The sequence below is a fragment of the Hippocampus zosterae genome, chromosome 2 (genome assembly GCF_025434085.1).
Source record: "Hippocampus zosterae strain Florida chromosome 2, ASM2543408v3, whole genome shotgun sequence".
NCBI classification, from domain to species: domain Eukaryota; kingdom Metazoa; phylum Chordata; class Actinopteri; order Syngnathiformes; family Syngnathidae; genus Hippocampus; species Hippocampus zosterae.
Window position 1 is genome coordinate 36,934,698 of NC_067452.1, and position 24,294 is coordinate 36,958,991.

Below are 24,294 nucleotides of genomic sequence, written 5' to 3' on the forward strand. Positions count from 1 at the left end.
TGGTGCAGCTTTGACGCTACTTTCACCAGCAAGAAAAAAAAAACATTTTTTTTCTTTCCTAATCATTGACATATGTATCGTTTTAGCAGCCCTTTAAGCATGCAGTGATGTAAAAGCCTACCCACATGCAATAGGCAAACCACTTTTCTGTCCTTTCAGCACGAGATAATGGAAACTTCAATCGCTAGCAAGAGGTTGCTGCCATGTGATGCCTCTGTTGCCAGGCTCTCTCATTGGCTTTCTCCCCCTCCCGCTGCGCAGATGTTTACAAAGAGACATCACCAGCTCACATTAAAGGGTTCAAGTTGTCCCCTCGGGCTGTTGCTATGGAAATAACCCTGCTATGGTCGCTCATTCAAGTTTGATTAATTGCCCCCCCCCCCTTCCCCGCTCCCTCCGTCATAGCTTTTTGCTTCTACCAAGACCTCATCATGAGGACGTTTTAGCTTGAAAACAAACAACAGGATCAGGTTATTCCATTTGATCTTTCCGTTATTGTCTCTCTCACAGTATAAAGGCAGCATTGCATGAAATGCGCCATGTGAGTGTTTTGAACAAATCTCTGTCTTTATACCCAAGCTAATAAAGTCTTACCTGTTAAAAAAAAAAAAAGATCCTGTATCATTTCCACCCGGATGGAAAAATCATCTTTTTTTGCTTTTTCCGCTTCTAAATTGCACGCTGCGGTGCTGAGCTACAGCAACCCAGTGGGGCCAATTAGAATGCCAGCAGAGCCAGGAAGTGCACAGCAGATGCTTTTTGCCGCTCTTTATTAAAATCCAATCTGCATGGACCCCTCCAACAGCTCGTTAAACTACCGTTAATCTAATTAGCTCTCACTTGCCACTGTTTTGACCACATTACCAAATACAAGGGTCTCGACTTTGCAATTTAGGCTGATTAAGTCAGTCCGGTGCTGAGAAGAGATCCTCAGAGCTGTCAGTTCTTTTCCACCTTCTGTTAAATCATGCGCACCGACTTCTGCTTTGGTTCTGGTTTGAAGTAGGAATTAAAATATCTGCAAAGGTGATATTTAGCCAAGAGCTCACTGGTGCAGCCGCCAGTCTGAAGCCACGTGTTACATTATTATAGCTCTGGATGTCGTAAAAAGAACCGCATGAAGGCCGAAGACACTATTTTAGCTCTGGTCCATCTGATTCCAACTGTTGTTATCTACTGTTTTTATTTTATTTATTTATTTTTTTTTAACCGCAACCATGAATCTGCGTTTCCGGTTGATGATTGTTTGGGCTGGGGCGTATTTTTATTTGATGAGTGCTGCTCTCGGAATGATTGCTTGCTTCTTTCAGCTCGGAGAGATCTGTGAGGTGGCTTTGACATGCAGTCCTGTTCATTGCTTGCAGATGGCTGCTCTGACATGGCCCTGTAATAGCTTCCAGATGAAAAGCGCATACTATATTGTCCAAGACCACCAAACGTCGTCTATGCGGAGTGATTTATAGATATTGTCCAATCTGAAGATTATGTGGGGAGACATTTAAGTAGATGATCACATGTTGCGCCGTTCTAAAAACGCGTGCTGTACTTGGCGTTCCATTTATGGTCAGAAGGTTTAAGCATCAAACAGCTTTGTTTACACTCTCTTTTTGTCGGCCGCATTGTAATGGACCAATCTTGATAGTGCTGCATATTGCTTGCAGATGTTCATCAAAAACAAAATGAATATCTACATAACCGCGGCATGCATGCAATCGAAACAGACACACATGGTTTCTTACCCTTATATATCAAATGTGTTCATTTTGTTTTCTTCCAACCTGAATCTGAAAATTACAGTCGACGTATAATCATCTACTGCGGCTGGGTTATTGACACGTGCATGCTGCACGCATAACATTTGTTTCGTAATCTCTTTTACCCATTTTTCTTTTGTTCATCTAAATGTGCTTTTGTAAATTATGTATGCTTGTTTTAAATGCACATTTTTATCCTGTGTTTTTATGCTCTTGTAAAGTGTCTTTGAGTGGGATAAAAAGCGCTTTCAAATCAAATGTATTATTATTATTATTAAGACGCATCTGATATTTTTAGAGCACTGAGTAACTTTTCAGGAACCCGCATTTCCGCCGTCTTGCGGTGGTAATGGTCGAAAATTTATCGTACATACTGTACATTATTCATTCATTCATTCATTCATTCATCTTCCGAGCCGCTTGATCCTCACTAGGGTCGCGGGGGGTGCTGGAGCCTATCCCAGCTGTCTTCGGGCAGTAGGCGGGGGACACCCTGAATCGGTTGCCAGCCAATCGCAGGGCACACAGAAACGAACAACCATTCGCACTCACACTCACACCTAGGGACAATTTAGAGCGTCCAATCAGCCTGCCACACATGTTTTTAGAATGTGGGAGGAAATCGGAGCACCCGGAGAAAACCCACGCAGGCCCGGGGAGAACATGCAAACTCCACACAGGGAATCGAACCCGGTACCTCTGCACTGTGAAGCCGACGTGCTAACCACTGGACTACCGAGCCGCCACTGTACATTATGGCATTTGGAAATTGCATAATTCTCGCCGCTGCTATTGCTGCTTTAACAATGACAATTTATCTATTTATACACTTACTAAGGCTTGGAGGTCATTTAACAGCTGCACTGCTCCATGCTTGGGGGGTGTCGAGGAAATGCTCTCGAGTGTCCGACACTTGCACTGACAGGCTGCCCCTCACTCCATTATCTTAAACATTGAGGTTTTTCCTTACTTAAAAATGTGATCAGGAAATGTTACTGTCGTTACTGTCCGTGTGCGTTACATCTAGTGTAGCGATGAAAATCCTGCTCATTTGCTCCCAACAATTTACAGTCTTGAACATAAACAAGAGCTCCGCAAGACAGAATCAACATTTCCACGGCGCACTGGGCAATGTCTTTGCCACCCACTGAGTTTGGGCACGGTGCCATGAGAAAGAACGTGCGGCGTGGGAAATCATCCAAATTCACTTCATTCGAACAAAAGTGAATATTTATTCATTACATTTTTGTATATTACAAATAATGGACTGTGTTTTTCTTCATCTATTCATGCCAATGATGTCTAGTGACAGGCCGGACAATTACATGCTCTTCCACTAGATGGCAGCGGGTGTAATTAACACACATATCTGCTGAGCGCCATTCATGCGCAGTAAAAGGTTGCGCGCGCACGAACAGAGAGACATTGGTTCTTGCATCTGCCTCGCCGTCAAAAGGTTCTGGGTTTGAATCTGCTGGACAATTAAATGCTCTTCCACTAGATGGCAGCATGTATAATTAACACACATATCCACTGAGCGACATTCATGCGCAGTAAAATAGTTGAGTGCGCACGAACAGAGAGATATTGGTTCTTGCATCTGCCTCGCCGTCAAAAGGTTCTGGGTTTGAATCTGCCGGACAATTACATGCTCTTCCACTAGATGGCAGCGTGTATAATTAACAGACATATCCAGTGAGCGCCATTCATGCGCAGTAAAATAGTTGCGTGCGCACGAACAGAGAGATATTGGTTCTTGCATCTGCCTCGCCGTCAAAAGGTTCTGGGTTTGAATCTGGATAATCGCACAATGGTGTTCCTGCGACGATTTGGCCCACACAATTAGCACCTAAACAACAGTTTGGCTCCTGCAGCCACGACGTATTATTTGCTAGCAAAGCGCATTCCTGCCTTTTGGTGTCTTTGCTAACAGCGCCGCAGCCAAGGATGGCCGCGTTAACCATTTCGATTTTACTCGAAACACCTTGCCAGCGGTTCCGCTTCTCCGCGTACGATCGACAGCTGTTGACATCTGCAAATCAAATGACTCGAGGGAATCTTTTGCAAGTGAAGACAATTAAATCTGATCTTTTCCTGTCATTGCGTCCCCCGAGTTGTCACCGCTGTGAGTGAGATTGCACTCGTGATAGACAGCGCGCCGACTTATACGAGCAGTAAATTAAACCCTACGACACGAATCATCATTTCTTGTCATCGCCGACAGTTGTTATGAGTTTATACTCTTTGCAGTTAAGCACCGCAAGTCATTTACATGCCATGAACACATCTTTTTCTCCATCCGCTGTGGGAATTTTTGTGGCCACTGTGTTGTGCTCGGATTTCAGACCTTCCAATAAAAAGCAGCACTCGCCGCGCCTTCCGCCGTGCTGTATAGCAAACATGGAATTCTCTCAGGCGGCTATAATTTTGTTTGGAATGTGTGCTCTTTATTACAAGAATGTGTCATGTTTGTTTTTACGAAAGTCATGGCGGCGGTCCAGTGACAAAGAGGTTGAAAGCATGATCTCATTTAAAACTTTTCCAGCCTTTTTTTTTTCTCTCTCTCTCTCTCCTTCTACTCGTGTCCACTGCATATAGTGCTGAAGTGTGCATTATAAAGCGTTTTTCATGCTATTCAGGTCAGAGCATATTCCGAGGATATTTGTTTTCATGATAGGAATGCCTTATGTGTCGCCGTGGCGGTGTTTGCATTCAAACCGGAGGCCATTGTTGTCTGTTTGAGCTTATGTAAACTGTTGAAGGTCTGCGATGTGCTTTGCTACAATGGCCGTCGTGTAAAAAGAGGTTTGTTTTAATCAAGTCAACACAGAGCACAGCTATCTCCATTCTGCTGCTGTGCATCCAATGATGATGATGATGATGATGATGACGACGACGCATCCTAAACATGAAGACAGTGACTGAACAAAACGCATTCATACCCGGGCTCCCTCACTGTTACCTGCTTTTATTGCCTCATTTTCACGTCTTTTAAACCGTCAGCCCACGCGTCTGAGCTCGTCCTTCGTTTGTGCCTCTCCTTTTTTTCCTATTTCATCGCCTTCCCCTTCTCGTTGCTGTTTTCGTCGTGACGCAGTTATCAGGCTGTCAATTCTAATCTTGTCTTGCCGATGCGGTGCTCTCCATTCAGAATTACAGCGACCCCCACCCTCCTCAGGAGCACCCCCCCACACACCACACCCTCCCTCCCTTTTCCGTCTCTCGCTTCCCCTCAGACAACAGAAACGCTGATGGGATGAGCAAGCTGAGGCTGACACCATAGTTCATTCTTTTGATGAAAAACTAAAAAGTGGAGTGCAATACATATTTAGACGGACTGGTGCTTACGGAGCTCGGTGGTGGGCTCTTACCCAGCACCGGTCTACAATAAAAAGAAAATCTACTTACCGGTATTTATAACCACAGCGTCAATCCGACCTGTCAACCTACAATTTAACCACCAATTTTCTGCAAGAACATGTCTGGCGATGTCTGTCACTCCTATTATAGATCTTCGAGGATGATACATTAAAATGATAGCCTGCTCTGATGCCGGATGACATTTACAGTGCTGAGATTGAATGCACGTGAACAGTCCTGCAAGGTGTGGTTCGAATAGAAATGTGCTATAAAGCGGACATGCGCACGCTCCTTCTTCCCCCGTCACCACTAACATCATCATCATCATTATCATCATCAGAGTTGTAATATTAATTAAACAATGTGGTCTCCTCCCTGATTGAAGTGAGGATTCACATGACTTTCTACTCAACGGGACATCACATCAATAGTGCCTCCTACTGGTCGTCACAGGGAATGTTTTATTTGTGTGGCGGTTTTGGCACACGTTTAGCATAGTGCAGCGGTTCTGAACCTTTTTAGATGTCCCGAACCCAACCAGTTAATATGCACATGCACATGAGTGAGAAAAAATATATATATATTTATTTTATATAAATTCAAGATATTAAAAAAAACACATTGATTAAAAACAGGAAAAAAGTACATAAAATCTCAAGTATACTTTTTCTTTTTTTCTTTTTTTTTTTTTTTTTTTACAAATTCAAAACAAAAAAATGCATTTATTTTAAAAAACTGGGGTAAAAAAGACACAAGTATAACTTATTTTTAAAAACAATTTAGGACGTACTATCACGACAGTCACACATTGACTACTGAGCGAACTAAATATCCCGCAGCACTGATTGGACAAGCAATGTCATGTGATCATCTGCAGCCAGTGATGGCCAAGCGGGCGTGTCATAACTAATTAACATGGTGAGTCGCGCGTGTGTCTTACCCTCCATAGCAGAGGCTCCGTCGAACCACTGAGACCGACTCAACGAACCCAGGTTAAGAACCACTGGGATCGTGTTAATTGACCAAAATATTCTGCTCCGCTTTTAGATGTTGAAAACATTCTCTGGATGACTAGATAACAGGAATACCAACATCTCTACCAACAACTCTTGAATAGAGCTCAAAAAGCGCAAAGTGGCTACATGACATCCACTCAGTGTAATCAGTATAAATTAAACAGACCTCATTTTGCATCGCTAAAAATAAAATAGCATGACCCACAAGCTGTCAGGCCTCACAGGAGTGTGTGTCTGCCAACAACCACATTCAGCAACATGTCCAACCTTTTTTTGTCCTGCCGGCGACCAAAAAAAATTTAAATCCATCAGATCATTGGACATTCATGAGAATATTTCAGTCGACTATGCTTTCTTTGTATTGAAGAATAACACGAGTTTAAGCGATCAAATATGCTTCATTGCCTGTTACAATGCCAAGATGGATTTACAGATTTTTTTTTTAATTTGATTTTTTTTTAACAGACTTTAGCCTGCAAATAAGATGAGGAATGTGTTTATGTTTATGTTTAAGCAACCAGAAGATTCAATCAGCCAGGCCGGCAAATGTACACTTAGCTTTTATTTCAGTCCGGCGGGTTTCTTTGGCTGCGCAGCATTCAGAGTGCTTTATTTGTTCTTTCATTTTTAACGTCATTTCATCACCATTTGTACAATAAAAGAGGCGAAGCAAGAGAGGAAATGAAAGCATGTGTCCATTGTTCCGTCATCTAGTTAATTGCATGTTGTTGCATGCTGTTGTCATCATGCTCTCCAGAGTACAAATACATGCAAATTTTCCTGAAAAATTTGTAGCAGTACATTGTCTCCCACCCCATCCCCATTTTGCTACTTCAATTTGGCCTACCTTCATTTTCGTTTCTATTCACTTCAAAAGCTTGGATGGAACAGATGTCATATCTAATGCCTGTCTTCTGCCTCATTGCCTGGAAGTGAGGGCTGATTATGTTTTAATGAAATGAGGCATACTTGCACACAAGAAATGAACATGACCTGTAAGCTGTGAAATAGACAAGCAATGTTTCCCTGAATGGGGAAACATCTATTTATTTTATTGAAATACTTTTTTTTTTGTCTTCTCTTCCCACCAATTGCCCTCGTGAATCTTGAATTTTGATGAGTTAATTTCATGCTGTGTCGAGCTGTGTACAGCTCTCTCTTATGCCTTTTTCTGCTGAAACAATGGAGACTTTCAAAAGCATTCGATTCCTGCTTTTTACGACGACGGTCGAGGGAGGAACGTGGCCGCTGCCGCCGCCGATGCGTCAACCTGCTGCCGGCGTGCATTTTATTTAGGAAGGTAATCGTCGACGATAGCGTCGACAAAACAAGTTATTAAACAGTTATTACTATGTACCGTCAGGGGTTGGGATGTAATTATGACAAGAGAAAGTAGACGGGAATTCAAATGAAGCAAGAGGAAAAAAATTAAAGCGGACAATGAGAAAAAAAATCTGGAATAATTTGTTTGCGATACAAACAGGGGGAGAACCCGAGATGCAAATCGAATAATGTATTGGGAATGTATGTGTGTTTCCTCAAGTCATTGTTTGACATCTTCTGCTTTTTTTTTTTCTTCCTGCGAGATCTTAAATGAGATCCTGATGACAGGAAAAAAAAAAGCACACGGACTATTAGGTTGATTACCATAACGGGCAGTGTGCCGTCACATTTGCTGTCATGTTGATGGAGAAAAAGATGTTTTTCTCTTTTTTTTTTTTTTTCTTTTTTTTTTTTTTAAAGAACCATCAAGAAATCAGGTGAACTGATCTTGCACCGATACAAATGGAAGCATCAAGCTATCACTGATTCCTAAACGTGCCATCTTGCAATGTCTTTGCGCTCGCTCGCCGCCCACACCCTTTACCCCCCCCCCTCTCTCTCTCTGCCCCCCTCCCCCTCCCCTTTCTCCATCTCCTGTGTTTGATGTGTTCTCTCTGCATCCAAGAAGGCAATTTTCATACAGAATCACAACCAGGATCAGGTGACCTGGATTTGACTCCCCGTCTAAACCCCCTCACAGAAAATGAAAGTGCATTCATGTGTGTTGGATGTTACACATCATGCGAATGTGAGCCGTTTACGCCTCCTGAAAGTGGAGTGCGATTGCACTGTGGTATTCTAGACAAACCATGTGATTACAGCCTTTAAATGTAGAGATTTTTGTGTTGTCGTTTTTTGGGGTTTTTTTCGCCCACGGTCTTTTCTCGGAACGTATTTATTTGAACGTAAGAAAGAATATTACTAGTGCTGTGCTTCGAAGAAGATTATAAGTTATTTCTATCTTTAGCCAGTTATGCTCTTCAACTCCCCAGAGGCTAAGCAGTCTCACTGATGTCCTCTTAGTTGGTAAATCAATGTGCTCCCGCTTCTTAGAAAAAACTCGAGCCGCACTTCACAGAACGCGTCTGTTTTCACCCTTGCTCTGCTGTTTTGTTTTGGGGGGGTTTTAGGCCTCGGCTACAGTTCACCTTTAAATTCAACAATCATCCTTATGTCCTCACCAAGTCAATGCAACGTGTTTTGAAACACGTCTTCCGACCTGATGTAAACAGTTATTTTTATCACCTGATCTCATCACCGTTTTCCTCCCTGTTGTTGCAGTTAAGCAACGACAAGCGGTCCTCGGCAGAAATGATGAAGCCCAAACCCAAACCGCAGAAGAAGAAGAAGAAGAAGGATCCCAACGAGCCACAGAAACCCGTCTCGGCCTATGCGCTCTTCTTTCGAGATACCCAGGCAGCCATTAAGGGACAGAACCCCAACGCCACCTTTGGAGACGTGTCCAAGATTGTGGCCTCCATGTGGGACAGCCTAGGAGAGGAACAGAAGCAGGTACAAAATACAACGTATTTGTGGAACTGTCGTTGCGATGCAAACAGTTGAAGAACACCAAATGCAAATAAAATCAATGTACAGTGGTACCTCAACTTACGAACGTCTCATATGAAAATTTTCAAGTTACGAAATGCCTCAACAGGAAAATATTGCCTCGTTACAAAATAAATTTCAAGATCCGAAAGGTAAAAACACAGAATGGGCTGCTACTCGTAGCTCCGAGTTTCCTGAACGCAACATACTTTGAGCTGCTCTGCCATTGGCTATTACCGAGCATCATGCTGGCATCCCATTGGCTAAGAGGGGCCGCTTACCGTATGTGTATATGTGTGTAGATTGATAGTTAGGTGTCGATGCAATGTCGTCGTCATTCGCCCAGGACGTGTTCCAATGGTTTTACAGAAAAAGTGTTCACCAGTCGGGCAATCGCTCACTATGCTGATGTTTGCCTGAGACATTTTTGAAGGATTTTTCGAAGGAAGCCGACAAAAGCAAACGTCCTTGGATGAGTTCTTTACAAAACACCAAAGAAAAAAAACACTTCTGAGAGAGAACATGAACTAAAGATAACAAAAAATAAAACGATGAGGACGCGGTTAAAAGTTAAATGACCATCATTTTTATTCTTTACTCTATTCTTTCTTTTTTACATTATGCTCAACTCTCATTTATTGTGCAATGATCTAATTGTAACATGTATTTGTTACATATTTTGATGCATTTTTATGCTTTCGGAAACATTTATGTCTGAATTTTGGGGGGGGCTTGGAACGGATTAGGGCATTTACATGGAAAATGTGTCTCGACTTACAAAATTTTCTAGTTAAGAAACTTCTTCCAGAACCAATTAATTTCAAAAGTAGAAGTACAACTGCATTGGAAATGTCGGTGTATTTCCTCATTATGTGTGAACAATTGCAAAAATAGGTAACCAAAGAACAATAAGTCCTCCTTTACATTGAGTTTAAAATAAAAATAGAATAATAAGAATAAGAAAAGCTTTATTTGTCTCACAATGGAGAAATTCGCAATCTACAGCAGCAACGTTACATTTTTTTATGCACAATTTCAGTCGAATTATTTAAATTTTATGTATGGCCAATTATCCCCCCCAAAAAAAACAAACAAACCCCCCCCAAAAAAAACAACCAAACAAAAACTTTCTGTTGCTTGTTTGTTTGGCGTCCATCCGTGCCGTGTAGATTTTGAACTGTGCCCTATGCAAGTTGTTGTAGTGAAACATATCACCATCTGGAGCTTACATAGCGACAAAATTCTCAAAAATATTTAAATAGCAAAAATTCCCATGCCTAATATTTACTGGCGGTTTGCTCAATTAAGGGAACCATCACAACTACTTGAATATTTTGGCTGAACTACAGTCACCTCCTGCTGAAGGAATGCCCGTTTATTCTAATTTGCCATATGTTATGCTATGCTTCACTGGAATGACTATTTCACATACAATCCATCATTCTAATGTGTTCTCATGGGAATTAATTTGGAAATTGACTATTTCCTGTCAGAATGAGTGTGTGTCACTGTGCCTTTGTGAGCGCCGTGTTCCATACAGTGCGCACCGAAAAACACAACGTGGTCTTGTAAAAACAGTTGAGGTCATGAGGTCACCATTAGAGCGTCTTTTAGAATTACATGAATCAATGAGAAAATGAAGCTTTTTTTTGTTGTTGTGAGTAATATAAGAAACAATAGCGACCCCCCCCCCCCCCTCCACCCCGTGATATCCCACAACAGCGCGCCAGTGATTGGTGTGTGTTGGGTCTTGCAGTGGACAATATCCACTGTGTAATTACCAGAACATTGCTGTGAGATAACACTCACCTTATTGAGCAAGTTTTTACTCTTTCTAAAGATAATCCACCCATTTATCCCCTACTCCGCCGACTCTCGTTATAATGATTTTCTCTCTAAATTTAATTCTACCCACTGAACGAGGGAGGAGAAGGGTGACAGCACCAGTAAAACAGTCCAAGTTAATGAAGCTGGACATTTTACCGCTTTGGATATTTTAAGGGAATATCTAATACAGAGTTGAATGACTTGGCCATGTGTATGAACAGTACAAGGCCCACCATACACCAAATGACACGGCCAGAACCTGACAGAACCGTTGCATAGTGTGTAGTCTTCATCCACTGATTTGCCTGACTCACCGATGATGAAGCGAGATGTAGCAGGCTGCCGTCAAGCCGCACCAAAAGAGTATCGACTGTATATATTCATCCATCCATTATCTGAACCACTTATCCTCCACGAGGGTCATGGGCGTGCCGGAGCCGAGCCCAGCTGTCTTAGGGCAGTAAGCGGGGCACACCCTGAGCTGGTTGCCAGCCAATTACACGGTATACATTGACAAACAGCCATTCATACTCACACGATCACACCCAAGGGCAATTTAGAGCAATCAATTAACCCGCCAGCCATGGTTTTAGAAATCGGGAAAAGTGCACTTCTCCACCGTGAGACGGACATTCTAACCAGTTGCCCACCGTGCCGCCACTGTGTGTGTGTCTCTCTCTCTCCCTCTCTCTCCCTCTCTCTCTCGACACTTGTGAGGATAAGCGGATCGGAAAATGGATGGATATACATAAATGTATAGATGCACACACAGTATTTTCCGCACTGTAAGGCGCACCTAAAAGCATTCAATTTTCTCAAAAGCCGACAGTGTACCTTATATTGCGATGCACCTTATATACTGTATGCATCTATATTCTGATTTCTTGGACAAAGTATTTTAAATGTTCTGTAAAGCGTTTTGTTACCGCTGCAGCGGTTATGAAAGCGCAATATGAATAAAGCTGTATTTTAATGTATTCGCTTCAATGTAGCTTTATCTAGTGGATGCGTACCGTAATCACAGCCACCATTGTCGCTTCTATTCTTTGTGCCTTATATTGCCTTTCATATGAAAACCGTTTTTAAATTGGCCATTGATGGAAGGTGGGCCTTATATTCCAAAACGCCTTATCGTGCGAAAAATCCGGTATATATTTGGTATATCATTGAAAAACAAAATTGCTTGTGTTAGCTAAGAACCACAAACATAACTAAACTGGAGAATCGAAATAAATAAAGTCGGCAAATGTATTTTTTACGGTGTATTCACCTTAGTTTGTGTACCACTCTCTTTCTGTGTTTGATCCTACCAAGAATATATAATCAGTCCACCTTGGCCTTTGTGGCGCTGAAGGGCATCTTGACAATCCCCTTTTTCATGACAAGCGGTCATATGCTTTTGTCGCTCTATTCAATCTCATCGCTGCTCTGCTAATAAGTAAGTAGGAGGTCATTATGTTTTACCTTGAGGCCATTATAATCTAAAGTAGAACCGTTGGCTTCTTTTGCTTCATCTCATGATGAAACTATGCTTTTATTCAGGCATGTTATTCTAATATTGTGTACTTAGTAGCTCCATCATACAACTATGCTTCTATTCAAGTGACTTCTCCAACTTTCCATTCGTCTTTTTCTTATTCATCGATTTCAAACATGTCCTGCTGTAACACTGAACCATGAAAAAAAATGACCTCACCCAGTTGATATATAGTTTTACATTATACTCATTGATTTCTACCAATTAATCTCAATTATCTGCTTTCAATATTATCACTAAAACATCCTGTAATACTGAGGAGTCTAATACCGACGATACCATTGACAGTACAGTGGTGACTCTATTTGTTCTGGAAGAAGTTTCTTAACTCGAAAATTTTGTAAGTCGAGACATGTTTTCCATGTAAATGCCCTAATCCGTTCCAAGACCCCACCCCTGAAAATTCAGCCATAGATGTTTTCTAGAGCATAAAAAATGTTTCAAAATATCTAACCAATACATGATACAATTAGATTATTGCACAATCAGTTCGAGTTGTGCATGATGTAAAAAACTAAGAATAAAAACGATGGTCATTTAACTTTTAACTGCGTTCTCATCGGTTTTTGTCCTCTTTAGCTCATGTTCTCTCTCAGAAGTGGTTTTTGGTTGGCGTTTTGTCAAGAACTGATTCAAGGACGTTCGCTTTTGTCGGCTTTTAACAATCCTTGAACACTTTTTCTGGAAACACCTCATGGCCCGAGCGGCTAATGACGCGGACGCTGCATAGACACATACGTAGAGGTATTTCTTAGCCAATGAGATCAGAAAATGAATGGATGGGGGGAATACATTTATACTTCATTAAAACCAAGTATTGATTTTTTTTCCAACTGATTCATGTGACAGTCAAAGACAAATTGATCTGTTATGAAAAGCAACGGCTTTCCTAGTCATGAAACCAAAAAAAAAGCAGATTCGAGTAGAAGAGCTCATAACACGAGCAGTTGCAACAATCATTTGTCTTTTGATTATTGAAATATAAAAACGATTATTTGAACCATCTCTACAATAGCCCGAATCAATCTGATACAGTACATCCGACCCGGGTACTATAAAAACCTGCGCATGCGTCCTCATTTACAATAAAGCCGATATCAACAAGAGTTGTTGCCGTAATAACAATGAGAGCAGTGGAGAACCCTCTTTACAGGCTGCACTGCTGCAGCAAGCTACTCTCGCGAGTGTCTAATGTCAGCGTGCTGATAGGACTGTTATTTGGGAGCTGAAAGGATTCAAAGAAAGAAGTTCCGGTTCATTTCTCCGGGTGGATTGGAATGGAAATGATGTGTTTCTACAATGGAGGGAGACGCATTGAGATGAGGCAGCATTAGTGCTGCAGTGAGGAAATAAAAATGTTCTGTGCCATTGGCTCTGATGGAAAGGGAAACATTAAAAGTGTGTGTGTGTGTGCGTGCGTCCATGTGCGTTTCTGTGCACGAGCATGTCAAGCCCTCGTCTCACCTGAAAGTGCGTGTTTTGATTTTCACCTTTCTTCTCAGGGTTACAAGAGAAAAACTGAGGCGGCCAAGAAGGAGTACCTGAAAGCCTTGGCAGCGTACAGAGCCAGTCTGGTTTCCAAGGTAACGCTTATGACACACAGGCACAGGCATAGACTGATGATGGATTGGATGGAAAAGCCCCACTAATGGGCTGGGAGGGGCCTCTGTGGTGGAGAGGGTGAGGGTTAGGGGGAAGGGGGGGCATGAGATTCAAAGACAACCATCCATATTTTGAACAATACCTGATTTGCTTCGGGTGCGGATTATCGTCGATGCAATCGTGAGCTACGTGGGGATGGCTCAACTACTCATAGTGCAAGCATATGACCACGACGGCTACAGAAAGATGGATTAAGGATAGAGAGCACATTACTCTCTCTCTCTCTTTCTCTCGCTCTCTCTCGTCTGTGCCTACAACAGAATGTCAATAGGCACCATGTCAGGAATAAGATCTTGAAGCATTTATTTTTAGCTTCTTGTTAATTCGGATGAGTAGCATTTGCGTGCCCTGGAAAATGATTTACAGGAATCTGGCAGCAGTGGAATAAAGAAGAGCGAGGAGGAGAGCTGAGGATCGCATTGTTTAGTGCCGCCTTGTATTAACAACACAACATAGTGCCAGGAAGATTCCTTTTGTCATTCCATTTGTTCTGCAAGCAAACAGCCTCATTTCTCTGCCTTGCTTTCTATATATGTCTAAGTAGCCCTGTGAGTGTGTGTGTGTGTGTGTGTGTGTCTTCTTCGCCCATCTCTGTCAAGGTGTCTATTGATCATTACCCCAGCCTCAGATCTATTCATACAAATGAGCTCCATTACCGTCTAATCAACACTGATGGTTGGAGCTGAACAGTGTGACAGCTCATCATAAAAGGGCGAAAGGCGGCGCAGCACTGTGGGTGCTACACTTGCTCTGAGCGCCCGCCATGGGAAAGGTCAAGTCAACAAGTTTTGGTGAGGCGGAGTTGGTGTGAGTTTTTACACCCGACCCCACCCCGCCCCTCCTCCTCCGTGCTAAACATCAAATTTCATCTGCCCATTCATTCGTCAGCCGTAGTACAAGGAGGGCACGGAAAATACATCGCGAAAGCTGTCAAGCTGAAGATCGATTGAAAATTAAGTTGAGATTCATTTTGGAGCTGCACGGCATTGTGGGATAAGGGTTTAGCATGTCTGCTTCACTGTTCTGACATTAGCGATGTGAATCTTTGGCTTTCTTGTGTCGAGTTCTCGCTGTGCTTATGTGGGTTCTATGCAGGTACTCCAGTTTTCTCCCACGTTCCAAAAACATGCATGTTGGATTAATTGAAGGCTCTAAACCAGGGGTGTCCAAACTTTTTGCCAAGGGGGCCAGATTTTATGTCAATCTATATATATATCAATCTTAAGAATTTCTTTTGGTTCATTTGAAACAGGTATATCACATGCAACTGCTTATTCACTTGACTTTTTCTTAAACAGAAGTCTCCTGAGTGCAAATTGATTGATTTAAAACATAAAATGTATCACCATGACTTTTTAATAGTCACAAAACCTTTGACTCGAATAACGGGGAAATGAACAAGCAATACACATATCCACAACTGCAAGGATCATTTGAAATATGACATATCAGTCAATATAAACACGGAGTGATGTCTTGTTAACTCGTGAGTGATGCCCTCTAGTGTCTAAATGCTATTACTCATTTAGTGAATTCTATTACTCATTTAGCCACTAGAGGGAAGCAGTACTCTATGAAACGTCACTCACCAGTCTACGAGACCTCAGTCAATGCAACACGTGTTCCATTGCGCCCAACCTGCAGGCCAGACGGCACTGATTTTATGACACGGGCCGAAGGCCGGATGAAATTCGACCGCGGGCCGGATTTGGCCCCCGGGCCGGACTTTGGACATGCCTGCTCTAAACTGTCCATCAGTGTGAATGGTGTTAGGCAATTCAGCACTCGGACCAAAATTTGTAGGTTGTAGGTGTACATGTGCCCAATGACTGACTGGCAGACAGTCAGGGATGTACCTGTTTTTTTTTTTTTTTTTTTTCGCAAAGTCAGTTGCCGGACTCCAGCTCACCACGACCTAATGCAAGACAAGTGCTATAGAAAATGGACGGAGGGGGTGATTTTTGCGCAACCATATAGCAGTACCTGAATATACCAATACCCAGTATTGACTATAGGAGGACCATCGTGATTTGGGTAGGTTGATTGACCACTCTAAATAGTCGCTAGGTCTGATTGTGAGTGTGAATGGTTGTTTGTTTATGTGTGCCCTGCAACCAGTTCAGGGTATACCTCGCCTACTCCCTGAAGTCAGCTGGGATAGGTCCAGCACGCACGTGACCCTCGTGAGGATAAAGCAGTTCAGATAATGGATGGTTGGATGGTTATGGTTCACATGGATGGTGGAAAAAAAGTTCAATACCGGATTGGCCCGAATACAAGTCGGCCCTGATTATAAGACAACCCCCTCTTTTTCAAGACTCAAGTTTGAAAACAATACTTTATAAAGAAAATAATTACAGGACATCTAAAACAAATGATTCGAACAATATACAGTATTTGAGAGAAAAAGCATGTTATTTTGCCTCATTCAAATCTTAATATCTGAACATTTAAATATGTAAACTAAAGTCCAATCACATTCGTAAATGAATGGCTTCTGGTTTTTGAAATGTAAATGACATCATAACTTCTCCTCAGCTGCCGGGTAACCTGGCAGATCTTCGACCCACTTTTCTCCAGATTGTCGCTACGTTTCTCCATTTTCTGTTATCTCTTCTATTATTTTCTTCTCTTTTCATTCTCACCGCTATTTTTTATTCTTCTTCTTCGTGCTACCACTATTTTTATTTTTATTCGTCATGACAGGGATTCGCTTTGGCCTGGGTAGTCAAGTTCAGCATTCACTTCAATGATATCTGGCGCCATCTAGCGTTGTGAATGGATATAATGTCTAGACCCCAAATATAAGACGACCCCCACTTTTTCAGTCTTATTTCAATGGCAAAAAAACACCGTCTTATATTCGGGCCAATACGGTATTTATTTTCTGTTGTGATGAGCCTGTGGAGCCTCTGCCAGCATCTGGCAAAAGGCGGGTCACACACTGGACTGCTTGCCAGTTAGTCACAAATATGTCCATCCATCCATCCATTTTCCGATCCGCTTTATCCTCACAAGGGTCACGGGGGTGCTCGAGCCTATCCCAGCCATCTCCGGCCAGAAGGCGCGGTACACCCTGAACCAGTTGCCAGCCAATCGCAGGGCACACACAGACGAACAACCATCCACGCTCACACTCACGCCTCGGGACAATTTTAAGTGTTCAAGCAGCCTGTGATGCACGTTTTTGGGATGTGGGAGGAAACCAGAGTACCTCCAGAAAACCCACGCAGGCCCGGGAAGAACATGCAAACTCCACATAGAAGGCCGGAGCTGAAATCGAACCCACAACCTCTGCACTGTGAGATCAACGCGCTAACCACTGGATCACCGGGCCGCCACAAATATGTCACTATACTATTTAATAACATTTAAGATGGGGGGGCATAACCTGTATGTGATTATATGACGTCTTATTTCCAGACATATAATGATCCAGAGCCAAAAAGTGCCCAGCAGACAAGCCAGCCCTCCCACCTGCTGCCCCCAAAGCAGCCCCTGTATAGTCCTCAGCCCTCGTCCCCCTACCTGGGCCCATCGGGCTCCTTCCCCCTGTCGGACCTCCAGAGCTACGCGGGGCCCCCACGCCACAGCCTGGCCTCCACTCTCAGCCAATCGCAGATGCTGCCACCCAGCATGAGTGCCTCGCCCCCTGCTCCCTTCCAGATCAGCCCACCCCTGCACCCCCATGCCCAGCTCTCCCTGCACCAGAGCTCACTGCTCAACCAGCCAATCCGCATGCAGCAGTCGCAGCCAATCATCTCGCACCAAATGGGGCTCCAGGCACCTTTGCATTCCCCACCTCTCAGCCAACAGGTGGGTGTGAACTTTCATCAGAAGCTTAGTTTACTGCCTCAACACGTTTACTGTACTTCGGTACGGAGTCAGTGAGAGAGTGCTACCTTGAAGTTGCCCCAAAAGTTCTACAATTTGGAGTTTGTGACCATCAAATAAGCAGAAAAGAGCAGCGATATAAGTATTTTGCCCGGGTGTTTCCATGTCATTAGTTATACTCACGCAAATGAATGCGTTAAAGTGCTACTTCCAGTAAGCAATGTTTAGCGCCATATTTTTGTCGCCTTCTACGTCCTGCTTTTTTTTTTCATTGCCATCGCATTTAAAGCACAACCAACTCTTACCTTTTTCCGAACGGGACTTTGAATTGGCTCTGCTGGGACTGTTCTCACGCATTTGAGTCACATCTGTTTGTGAGCAGAGTGAACGTGTCGATGGCTACATGAGCCTATTGCGCTAGCTATGAGCTGATTAGCGTCCAACGGGCTAGCTACCATGTTGTCACCCATAATCAAATGCTATAATTGAATGTTATGTTTTCATGTTTTGCCTCATATTAGTAGTTGGTTTTGTGATATACATGTACGACACTTCAAATTTTAAAAAATGAGATGCATGGCACTTCTTGAACGGGAATGTCTTATAAATTACAATATTGCTAAAAACGGCATTTATATCAGCATTTCTTGTCCCCTGCCAATCACAGGGCACAAATAGACAACCATTCACAAAAGGACAATTAGAGACTTCATTTAACGTTGGAAATTTGTTTGTGTGTGTGGGGGGGGGGGGGGGGGCATGGAAACTCAACACAGGAAGGCAGATGTGCTAATCACTTGCCCACTGCGCGCAAAATTTTATCCTGAAAGTAAACCAAACAATAACTTGCCCAGGGTCACAGAATTCAATGAGATTGAACTTCAATGTATCGCCGTACACTGTTTATTCCCCGAATATTTTTTCTTTATTATTACTTTATTATTACACATTTAATTTGGAACAATTCATGGACAGCCCCAGCCCGCAGTGCAACATCTTCTCATTGAATTTCACTCATAAAATGTTTGACCCTCAGGGGTTTTCCCATATTCAGGCCGAGTACCAGAACAGTGTGGGGGGCTCGCAGTCACCAGGGGCTCCAAATCCAGTGCATGGCCAGAACCCAGACTGGGATAGCGAATACTGCAACAGAGATTGTGGACCCAACCCTTGCAGGTAAAGGATTAACACAACAGATGTCACCGAATGAAAAATTGTTAGCCATTTGATGAATTTTCCAAATGACTTGCTATAAACCACTTCACTGTCACGCGGCCATATTTAAAACTCCATTAGTAATGCGCTCTTATTTTCCAACGTACCTCCTCAAAAGCGAGACGCAGAAGCAGGATGTCATTTCCAGCCCTGCTATCCAATTAACTCTGCCTTTGTTTTGTTTGGCACATGTCGCCTTATCGAATCGAGCCGTTCAAGCGGCTACAAGAGGGCTCCTGTTTTGTCTCACACCTGAAACTCCATTTCGCTATGCAGCGGTGCGAAGGAGCGGGAAGTCACCAGCTCCTCCACTCGGGGCCCATTCTGTCGTTGTATGTCAACTGGGATCATGCCCGAGTCAAATCACGTTTGCAACAAGTATTTAGGCTTGCCCCAAACCGAGAGTGGGTTCAATCTTTTGGGGTGCAAAGCAAAAATCATAAGATGGGGGGGGGGGGGGCTTCGCAAGCCAACGACTTTAGTTTAGTTACATTCACCTCATTAGTTAAATTTCAACTGTCTCCATCTGTCACTCATGTTCGTCACGAAAAGAGACGGCATTAAACGCACCGCCTCATTTCAGTCGCAAAAACGAGATAAGTGTCAGAATGTTGTGATTAATTCAATCAAACATCATTAACATATGTATTTCTATGGAGATATATAGTTAATGGTTGACAATCAAAATGACATTTTACTAAACTGAGTCTGATTAAGAGACGCGGGTAAGAAACGGTTGACTGGATTTGCTATTTAATTATGAATCGTCTTTATTTGAATGTAAAATAACACAATGACAAGTTACTGGTTTGATGGCGATTCACTTGCCTGACTACCTTCCCCGGTTGCCATTCAGTGACAAGATGCGAGTGTGAGTCAGTGAGTGTCTCTGGATGCTGCGATGGGTATCTCCGGACATCAGTTGGGATGGGCTGAAGCCTCCAATAAGCAAGATGAGCAGTAGACAAAATGGGTGGATGGATGGGTGGATCTCAGGATGGGTTTTCTGGTCATGTTACAAGTAAGAAAACGTTCTGAGAGTCCAACATACCAGCCAGCCTCAAGATTCTGATAATCCAGTATGTGCAATATAATATTCTGATATCCATCCAGCCATTTTCCGATCCGCTTTATCCTCACAAGGGGGTGCTGGAGCCTATCCCAGCTGTCTTCAGGCAGAAGGCGGGGACACCCTGAACCAGTCGCCAGCCAATCGCAGGGCACACAGAGACAAACAAACATCTGCGCTCACACTCACACCCCGGGACAATTTTTGAGTGTTCAATCAGCCTGCCATGCATGTTTTTGGAATGTGGGAGGAAACCGGAGCACCCGGGGAAAACCCACGCAGGCCCGGGGAGAACATGCAAACTCCACACAGGGAGGCCGGAGCTGGAATCGAACCCACGACCTCTGCACCGTGAGGTCGACGCGCTAACCACTGGATCACCGGGCAGCCCATTCTAAAATCATTCATTCATTCATTCATTCATTCATTCATTCATCTTCCGAGCCGCTTGATCCTCACTAGGGTCGCGGGGGTGCTGGAGCCTCTCCCAGCTGTCTTCAGGCAGAAGGCGGGGGACACCCTGAACCAGTCGCCAGCCAATCGCAGGGCACACAGAGACAAACAAACATCTGCGCTCACACTCACACCCAGGGACAATTTTAGAGTGTTCAATCAGCCTGCCATGCATATTTTTGGAATGTGGGAGGAAACCGGAGCACCCGGAGAAAACCCACGCAGGCCCCGGGAGAACATGCAAACTCCACACAGGGAGGCCGGAGCTGGAATCGAACCCACGACCTCTGCACCATGAGGTCGACGCGCTAACCACTGGATCACCGGGCCGCCCATTCTAAAATCATATCTATTCAAATATTATTAACAACTTGACAGCACCACAATTGTAGCTCTTTCTAATATTTTGACATAAACACGTTCACTGAATCCCTCTCTGACAATGGTTGTAAATGCCGTACGCGTACAACATCCAGTGATGCACCCCCCCCTGCATGACATGAACCGAACATCTGTTCTTTTTCAGCAGTGGCATGGGACCTCGGGACAAGCCTCTCTACCTCACTTGAAGTTGAAAGACCTCCACACGTGTGACTCCAGGGAGATTTTCCAACGTAACATCATCAATATATCTGCTTCGACACCATTTTGCTTTCTTCTTCTTCTTCTTCTTCTTCTTCTTCTGACGGATTTTAAAAATCCCAAAGACTGCTCCAGCATCTTCACCTATTCGCCAAGCACTTAGATCAGCCACACGCCCGAGGCACCCTCTCTCTCTCTCTCTCTCTCTCTCTCTCTCTCTCTCATCAGTGAACTTTTCCTTTTTTTTGCGGGGGCAGTGAGCTCTGAGCTTCTGCCAGCATACTGGAAAGAAAGACAAAAATACTTCTCATTTTGTTTTTGAATTTCCTAGAGATGCTTCCCCCCCCTTTGCCTCCTCATCGGAGATGACATGCTCCAAGCATCCTCAAAGAGTAGGGCTCTCCAAATTAGGCGCCTCAGCGGAAGGGGTGCGTGTACTTCAGGACATTTTCGCGCTCGTCGCAAACACGTGAGATGTTTGCAAAATTCATCATTGCCCCAAATGAAGGACTTTCTAAGTTCCTTTTATTTCTCACAGAGATTGTATATACCACCAAAATCAGATCCTTCTTATGTGTGTATTTAGCTGACTTGAGTTTCTTTCATTGAAAAATGTGGTGATGGAATACACACCCACCCAAAACTGTGTTACAAGAAAGAGACGAGGAGGAGGACATCCCAAAAAAAAAAAGAAAGAAAATAAAAAGAAAAACAATCGCTATCTCCTTTCTGACAGTTGGGAGCGTCGACTCTCGTCACGTGACCTCAGGATGTTGCCGAAGTGCAGAGTTGGAAGATTTCAAACCCTTTTGAATCCTCCCCACCTTCTTTTTGCCCCGACACCACTTGTACAGGTGAATTAAACAAAACAAAACAAAAAAAAAAAAGAAGCTAAATGTGAAATGTTAACTAAAGAAAAAAAAAACAGTGGGGTTTTGAAGTTTTTGACTAGTTTTATTAGGTGTTTTAGAATTGTGTTGAGCTCATCTTTCTCATCTTTTGTGAAGAGTTTTTCAAAAAAAAAAAGATCTTTTTGGTTTTCACTGTAGCAGGATTTAAGAGGAACGGATATCGGGGTATATAATTCCATTTTGTGTATAGATCCTGCCAAATGTACTTCTTTACTTTGTCATGCCAGAGATCCAGTTTGTTTTGATGAATATTGGTTTGACAAAAAGGTCAATTCTATTTCAGTTGGTTAGAAGCTTTCACGTTGGTTTATAAATAATAAAGAAGATGCTGGCTTTTTTCATCAGGGTGCATTATTATTATTATTATTATTATTATTATTATTATTATTATAACATTGGTTATTAAATTTTGTTTCCAGAATTTGTTGGTACAATACCACTGGACCAGCATCGGATTCTTTTTGTGACTCAAATATTCCTTTGTTTTCTTTTTTTGTCTGTAATAAAATGTCTAAAGTTTTTGGAGCAATTCTGTTTGTGTCTCCGCAACCCAACACACACACACACACACACACACACATTGAAAATTGGTGTCCAAATCTCATACCATATTACATTGAAGTTCTTGCAGTTTTCTCCCAGTTTATTTGGTACATATCGTTCTTGTAATTTGCATAAATAGCAAAACATCATTGTGGGGTGGCTCAGCAAAAGCCATTTTCTTTCTCAAAATGATGAGTACATCTCTCAAAAGTAAATTTGATGTCACTGAACATGTCAGGGGCATCGGAATGATAAATCTAAGAATGACGGTGAATGGATAAGGTAGTCGTGTTGTCGAGATCACAATGCATGTTCTGATGTTTTGTTGACCATTTTTCAAAACTCTCAAGTTACACTTTAGTGTATGTGGAGGACTAATTGGAAGAGATTGGTCAAGATCCACATTGAAGACCCGTTTCGAGGAAAATAATGGAAATATAAATCATAGGGGGCGCCCCGGTAGTCCAGTGGTTAGCGCGTCGGCTTCACAGTGCAGAGGTACCGGGTTCGATTCCTGCTCCAGCCTCCCTGTGTGGAGTTTGCACGTTCTCCCCGGGCCTGCGTGGGTTTTCTCCGGGTGCTACGGTTTCCTCCCACATTCCAAAAACATGCGTGGCAGGCTGATTGGACGCTCTAAATTGTCCCTAGGTGTGAGTGTGGTTGCGAATGGTTTTTCGTTTCTGTGTGCCCTGTGATTGGCTGGCAACCGGTTCAGGGTGTCCCCCGCCTACTGCCCGAAGACGGCTGGGATAGGCTCCAGCACCCCCCCGCGACCCTAGTGAGGATTAAGCGGTTCGGAAAATGGATGGATGGATGGATAAATCATAGGTTCGACATATGACGACTTGTTCAACTGTTACGCATGTACTTAAAACTAATGCCAGGATGGCGCCAGGTGTGGAACAATTCGACTGAAACCAATTTTAATATAATGTAATCAACATGGCATAATTGATGATGTAGGAGATTAGAATTTAATTGTACATGATCATTTGCAGGGTTGTGCAAAAGCAACTTGTTCGGACAAATGACAAACTACTTTCTGAAATGCACAAGTGACACTGGAATGTGAAGGTTGAACACGTTCTTTTGACAATTTCAATTCTAATCTGAGAAATGCACCAAAGCGACTGAGTAAAAACTGTAAATTGATTCCTGCTGGTGCCGGGTGTGCAAGAATTGTATGCAAAGGATTGTGAGTAACAGTGAGATTTTACATCTTTTTTTTCTGTATTTTTGTTCCCTGCCCATCATAAGTAATCAATATCATATCAAGCAACATTTCTCTGCCCCATGGTCATTTTTGTTTTTGTGCACACAGCCTTTCACAGAGCCACCTGAGGAGAAAAACATAAAGCGCGCACACACACATACGCACGCACTCACGCGTGCACACTGCCTTTTACTTTTGAATTTCACAGTTGGATTAAAAATCGAATGGAAATGGGATCTCTCTCTCTCTCTCTCTCTCGCTCTCTCTCTCTCTCTCTCTCTCTCTCTCTCTCTCTCTCTCTCTCTCTCACTCTCTCTCCCCCTCTCTGACGATGAACAAGCAGTGCCCCCTTCAGCGGATTTGTCAAAAGGGGGTCATGTTTGAAGGGAAAAAAAATAATGTGTGTGTGTGTGTATACATATACACATCTATATATATATATATATA

The 24,294-nt window shown here is 43.1% G+C and overlaps 1 protein-coding gene across 7 annotated transcripts in view; it reads left to right on the top strand.

Moving 5' to 3' along the window:
• Positions 1 to 22,611, top strand: part of LOC127591319 (TOX high mobility group box family member 2-like) — a 154,729-nt gene extending 132,118 nt beyond the window's left edge. For 6 of the 7 annotated variants that reach the window (XM_052051361.1, XM_052051373.1, XM_052051381.1 and 3 more), the window contains 5 exons: positions 8,735 to 8,965; positions 13,868 to 13,948; positions 17,451 to 17,843; positions 18,898 to 19,037; positions 21,125 to 22,611. In XM_052051361.1, coding sequence (XP_051907321.1) covers positions 8,735 to 8,965; positions 13,868 to 13,948; positions 17,451 to 17,843; positions 18,898 to 19,037; positions 21,125 to 21,167 — 888 coding nt within the window. In that variant the 3' untranslated portion in view covers positions 21,168 to 22,611. The remainder of the gene's footprint in view (positions 1 to 8,734; positions 8,966 to 13,867; positions 13,949 to 17,450; positions 17,844 to 18,897; positions 19,038 to 21,124) is intronic. The other variant, XM_052051343.1, reaches the window with a different exon arrangement.
• The last annotated feature ends 1,683 nt before the right edge of the window (positions 22,612 to 24,294 follow it).